The sequence below is a fragment of the Melitaea cinxia genome, chromosome 12 (genome assembly GCF_905220565.1).
Source record: "Melitaea cinxia chromosome 12, ilMelCinx1.1, whole genome shotgun sequence".
Taxonomy (NCBI): domain Eukaryota; kingdom Metazoa; phylum Arthropoda; class Insecta; order Lepidoptera; family Nymphalidae; genus Melitaea; species Melitaea cinxia.
In genome coordinates this window covers 9,172,277-9,178,734 of record NC_059405.1, presented here as the reverse complement: position 1 = coordinate 9,178,734, position 6,458 = coordinate 9,172,277, and the positions used below count along the sequence as shown (strand labels likewise).

The window sequence follows — 6,458 nt, the reverse complement described above, 5'->3', positions numbered from 1 at the left end:
ATTTGCATCCTGCTAACAATATTATTGGACTCATAAAAAATGGGTTTATAGATTATGCTTGTATTAAATGAAATATACATTAAAGTCCTTAAATCATCAAGCGGAATTTTTGTGGCTGCAACAAGAGTGAGAAATTAGGCGGTAATCAGTTGAAAGCGGAAGGCGACCTGATAACCACTACCCCCAAACCAAGGTATCTACAGTCATATCATGTAATACTAAACCAATTTTTATCAAATTTTGTAAGCATCTGTAATGTGGTCTAACTTGGGAGATAGGGTTTATCTAAATTAGTTTTATTCTCAATTATTGATATCAATATTGGTTATTGCAAATTAAATGTTTATTATACGACTCTAGTGTGTATTTATCGGATAAATTATAAAATCCTAATTGCTGGCGGTTGGCATCTAAGTTGCACGGACATCCGGTAGATGGCGCATATCTATTTCTCTATAAGATGGTGGCTTGGCATCTAAGTTACACAGATATCCAGTAGATGGCGCCGTATTTCTATTTCAAGATTATAGATGGCGTGTTTGAATATAGAGTTCACATATCTAATATATATAATTCTCGTGTTTGTAGTTAAACTCCTCCAAAACGGCTTGACCGATTCTCATGAAAGTTTGTGTGCATATTGGGTAGGTCTGCGAATCGAACAACATCTATTTTGCATCCCCCTAAATGTTAAGTGTAGTCCACCCCTAAATTTTTTAGATAATTTATTTTTTATTTTTTATGATACAACATTAAAAAATACATACAACCCTAAATTTTTAACCCTCTACGATCAACCCTTATTTTTAAATAGCGTTTAGCGGCAAGACGTTTTATATATATATAAATTTAGTGTCACGATGTATGTGGGCGATAAACTCCGAAACTAGTGAACCAATTTTTATAAAATTTTGTAAGCATCTGTAATTTGGTCCAACTTGGAAGATAGGGTAGTTTTTATCTCAATTGGACCCAGTAGGTGGCGCTGCTATCGGTATGGAACTCTGAAATTACTGAACCAAATTTTACCAAATTTCTTAAGCATCTGTAATTTGGTCCAACTTGGGAAATGGGGTAGTTTTTATCTCAATTGGACCCGGTAGGTAGCGCGGATATCGGTATGTAAGCAATCAAATTTGGTAGCTGCTATCCGGGCAGGACAACGTCTGCCGAGTCCGCAATTAAACTATAAATAAATACAGTTATAGTATTTTCATTTAAATATAACCAGTTATATGTTTTTTTTAGTTTTTTAAGCTAATGTAACCAATATCAGTTTTAAATTTTTCAACAACTAATAATGGTATTCCATACCATCTATATCAATTTAAGAAACAAAAAAAAACCACATTAATGAATGTCACAATTATTATCTGCTTTATTTTTGTCATATGCAAAAATTTTACAATGCAGATATTATCGATTGTACATATTTACTTTCACTCCGCAAAAGTTCTTGTTTGTATTTATTTATTTCTGTTAACATTTCTTCATCTGAAGCTATTGTTTCATGTATTTTTTTACACTTTTTTAAAAACTCCGTAATAATTTTCTGTCCTATACTTGTTTCTTCAGTGTCGACGGCTGCTTCGACTTCAAAAAGGTTTGTTTCTAATTGAGCCTGTTTTTGTTCAGCGTACTGAAAACAATAGCAATACAATATACTTTAAATAGAAATTCGGTTGTGTAAAAATTTAGGATTATACTATAAGTACATTTCTAACGGAGAGTGAAAAGTTAGTAGCCAATGTATAAATATACCGTATATAAATTTGGCGACGTGGCTATTACGCTGGCGGCTGCGAGTTCGATCCCCACACATGACAAACATTTTGATTGGCCATACAGATGTTTGCCGTGGTCTGGGTGTTTATGATATCCTTGTGAATCTCCCCACCACGCCTCGGAGAGCACGTTAAGTCGTCGGTCCGGGTTTATCATGTACACTTGATAGCGATCATTATTCATAGTAGGATATATATCCACCAACCCGCATTTGAGAAAGAGGCCTATGCCCGGCAGTGGGATATTACAGGTTGAAGCGATATAAATATGATTTTAAGTGATATACAAAAATATATTTGTCGTGGAAAGCGATATTGTTTAAATACTTCCTTGCTAAGTTATTATGACTATACCGTTATTATGGTGCTATGTTGGTGCTTTGACAGCGAGTTATTATTTTAAGATTATTATTATAAGGGCGGCACATTGAAAGAATTGTACGTCGTGTGAGACGATATCGTTAGAGTAATAAGTTAACACGAAGATAATGTTAAACCCCGTTACATCATTTGTTTTTACAATGGTGGCACGTGGACACACTCGATTTGGAGTGACGACGGTGCAGGGTGAGAATTAGAGTTGTGTCGTACTAGGTACATGGCAAATAACCAACAGATACCCGTAAGAAAATACTAGATTCTCGACTACCCGATATTGGTATTCTAATAACGTAGTACCGTTTATGTCACCTCCTCTTAGCGTAAACGCTTAAGCGAGTTGGCGATGATTTTCTAAAAACTTTATCAACGTGTTAGAAATATTACGATTGTCTTATCTCCTTTTATTAGCTTAAGTACAAGTAAAAGGAAACTATTATTTTAAATACTTGTGATAAAAATATCAATAGATACTTAAGTCGCAGGGAAATGGATCTCACCTTACTTCCTTGCTTACGTCATTTCTATAAATATGTCGGTTGATTGCACTACTTGGTACAATTTTTTTATACAAAACTTTAAAAAGTAAAAGTCCGAGCTCCGACGGGGTCGGGCATTCGTCCAGGATGAAACTGTCGGATCACCGTTACCTCCGTGATTGGTATACACTCGAGTTTAGTGTTAGATTGTTATTAAGATCACCTATCGAATATGATGACGGCTCTATAGCTCTGGCGTCACTGATGCCGTCATATAGTTTAAATGCTATGTGGCTATGATCAATTTATAACTTATTAGCATACTATTGTCATATAGATTACCTGAATTATTGAGTCGGGGAGATCTGCTAATTTAGCAACATGTAGACCGAGGGAATGCGTCGCCGGTCCGGGCGCTATTTTGTGCAATAGGAGCAATTGTTGATCGACCACTGAGGCTTCAGCGTGAGAGTTTACTATCACATTCGGATGTAAGCTCGGGAGTCTTGTCAACTCGTGGTAATGCGTCGCGAATAAACAGAAACATTTGCTCTCTGTGGCTAATTTTCTATAAAATTAAGTTAAAATTACATTAGAACCTATGTCTATTTTTGAAAATTACTTCTTAATACGTAAACTAAGAGATACATATATATCTTTTAATTATAATATGCATTCAATAAAAAATAATTATGCTTTTTATCTTTTTGTTTTTCTTAATGCATATGTCTAAGTTATCTGTTTTGTATCTGATCTTTATTGAAAAGCTAGTGATAAGTTATATAATTAAATATAAAAAGAAATGAAACATGAATGAAATGAACATGAACAATGATGTTTAAATGAAAACATGATTTCAACTTACTCTGCTATTGCCCAAGCTATTCCACAGCCTTCATAAGTTGATGTCCCTCTACCAAGTTCATCAACCAATACTAGGGAGTCTGGAGTCGCCGTCTGTACAATTAGTATGTAATTAACATAATTTAAAAAGAAATACTTTCATAGCATAAATCCGACTTTAAGGTTATACAAATACACTTTAACAGCAGAAGGTAAAAAAGGCCACTAGGATCTTTTTTATTCCGCGGTGAAATGCTTTTACGCACCCCGCTGACGAGGCCGGCGGGCGTGTAGGACTCCTAGCCAACCCAGACTACCCACTAAATCCAGCGGTGCCCTCATCACCATAGTGGGGCGCCACGGGATCGCTTTCCCATGCTACTGCGACGCCCTTACCGTGGTGCCCTTCTCCCACTCTATTGCGAAGGGTGAATGAGCGCATAACAGCGTCTCCTTCCCCTGCTCGTCTCCTGCGGAGCGGTCGCGCTGTCGCTCCGCAGCCTCCTTTAACGCCATGACTTCCTCGCAGAGGTTCCGGCCGATCAGCAGCTCTCGCTGCCGAGCATGCTGCGGACCACGCTCGGCAGCGCTCAGATCTTCGCCTATTACGGCCACAAGGTCGCAGCGCTGCGGCCCCCAAGCGACACAGTCTTCGAGTGTGTTTTCAGGGGTGGCCTCCCTACCAGCGATCTGATGCAGCTACTTTCCAAAGCATTTGTGCCTGGAAAGTACCCGTGTCAGTCTAAAGGATAGCAAACCCGTGCCGTCCTTTGACCCAACAACGTAGGTGAGGATGTATGGCATCCACCGTCGCTAGACCCGCTTAATGTATCAAACAAACACAAACACTAACCTCTCACTCTCCCATAACATTTCTCTTTCTATATTAATATAATTTTAAAAGTTAGTTTGTTTGAACGAGTTAACCTCAGGAACTACTGTTTTGAATAGAAAAATTCTTATCGTATTTTGTAGCCCATTTACCGAGGAAGGCTGTTAGTTAATAATATTTTAGTGCGTTTAGTATTGGTCAGAGACAATCACTGATAGAGATACTAATACAAAAAAAAAAGAAGTTTGGCGCGACAACTTAAGGTTGGCAGGAATGTCGTGTTCGTCAAAATAAAAAGACGCCGACGATCACGATTGAGAAGAAATTTGTGTAAGTTATCAAAACGAACAGTATGGCATTTACGACGCAATTTCTCTACTCGATAATCACACTATTCACCCACATGATGTCTGACAATAGGTAGAAGTAAGCTGTCTTAACTGAGGTAGGGCACAGCAGGAAATTTCCCTTGACCTTACAGAAGATCACAGATAATAATACTGTTTTCAAGCGGTGTCGTGTTTCTGTTCGTGACTAAGGTGACCAGAGCTCTTGGGGCGAATTGGGAATAGGGTCGGCAACGTGCTTGGGATGTTTCTGGTGTTGGAGAAGTCTATAATCTACTGTAATCGCTTACCACCAGGTGAGCCGTACGCTTGTTTGCCGAACTTGCCGAACTATATATATCAGATAAGTCACCCTCAGTAGGGCCGCGGTCTCGATCATCTCCAGCATGAAGGTGCTCTGTCCCTTGTCCTCGCGGTCGGCGGCGCCCACGCGGGCGCACAGGGCGCGGAGGAGCGGCAACGTCGCGCTGCTAGCGGGAACTGGGCAGCCGGCGTGAGCCAGCAGAGCGGCAACGCCGCACGAACGCATCCATGTCGATTTACCGCCCATATTTGCTCCAGTTACTATGTGCATGATGCAGGAGTCTGGAATGAGTTATACATTATGCATTGAGATAAATGTAAATTGCTTTTTTAAAAGTCGCGGGCTACAGGTTGTCAGTAAATAATAATAAACACGTCACACTCAATGATCCTCTCTAAAATTGACTCCTGTGTCTGGAAACATACACAATACTAGTGTATGTAATGTGGTCTGGGCGTTTGTGTTAGTACACAAACGCCCAGACCACATTACACATTTGTATGGGTAAAACAATGTATACCGCGTGCGGGGATCGAACCCACGACCGCCAGCGCAACAGCCTCAAGCCACTACTGTGATTTTGCGCTAACACGCCGTCATTGTTACAATTTATAGCTTTCGCTTAACAGAACATTACCTCGTTTAAAAATGACATCATTGGGTATATAAGAAACTCCCTCTTGTACTTCTAAACAAGGATGCCGAACGTCTTTCAAAATGAATTCATCGAGATCCTCAGTAACAATTGGTCTACAATAAGGCAACGGTGCAGTTGTGGCCGCTACTGCAAACGATACCAGTACATCCAATCTTGACAGTATGTGTGATAAACAGAAAAGGCATTCCGAATATCCAGCTGGAAAACATAAACATAAGATCATTATGAATAAAATCAAATCGAAAACTCCTTTAAATAGATTTTACACTCACTCGTGAAATGTAGTTTTGCATTGTTAATAAACTTAAAAACTACTCTTATAGTCTTTTTCAATTTAAATAGAACAACATGATAAGCACCCGCTTTCAGGAAAAAAAGAATCATATAAATCGGTCGGTATAATCTTGTTTGGATGTCTATACTTGTGGGTCTCTCGACCATACCTCGGAGAGCACTTTAAGTCTTTGGTCCTGGTTGTTATCACAAATACCTGGTAACGATTGTTACACATAGTAGGAAACATATCCGCCATCTGCAGTAAAGCAGCGTGGTGGATTAAGCTCCAATCCTTCTCATATAAAGAAGCCTTTGTCCAACAGTCAGATTTTACAGGCTGAATGTGAATGAGATACAAATAAATAAATAAATAAATAATAAATAAATAATAAATAAATAAATAAACATCTATACAATACACACACGGTCGTCTGTTCCTAAAGTAAGCAACTTAATGCTTGTGTTATAGGTAACAGCCTGGACTGGTATATAGCTACATATATTTTTTTTTTTCGATAAACATACTTATAAATAATACATATATAAATATATAAATA

At 38.5% G+C, this 6,458-nt stretch overlaps 1 protein-coding gene across 1 annotated transcript in view; it reads right to left on the bottom strand.

Annotated features, from left to right (window-relative positions):
• Positions 1 to 1,358: 1,358 nt before the first annotated feature.
• Positions 1,359 to 6,458, bottom strand: part of LOC123658578 (DNA mismatch repair protein Msh2) — a 36,931-nt gene continuing 31,831 nt past the window's right edge. The window contains exons 12-16 of the mRNA XM_045593953.1: positions 5,605 to 5,823; positions 5,016 to 5,248; positions 3,507 to 3,598; positions 2,984 to 3,209; positions 1,359 to 1,639 (exon numbers count right to left, since the gene is read on the bottom strand). Of these exons, the coding sequence (XP_045449909.1) occupies positions 1,403 to 1,639; positions 2,984 to 3,209; positions 3,507 to 3,598; positions 5,016 to 5,248; positions 5,605 to 5,823 (1,007 nt within the window). The 3' untranslated portion in view covers positions 1,359 to 1,402. The remainder of the gene's footprint in view (positions 1,640 to 2,983; positions 3,210 to 3,506; positions 3,599 to 5,015; positions 5,249 to 5,604; positions 5,824 to 6,458) is intronic.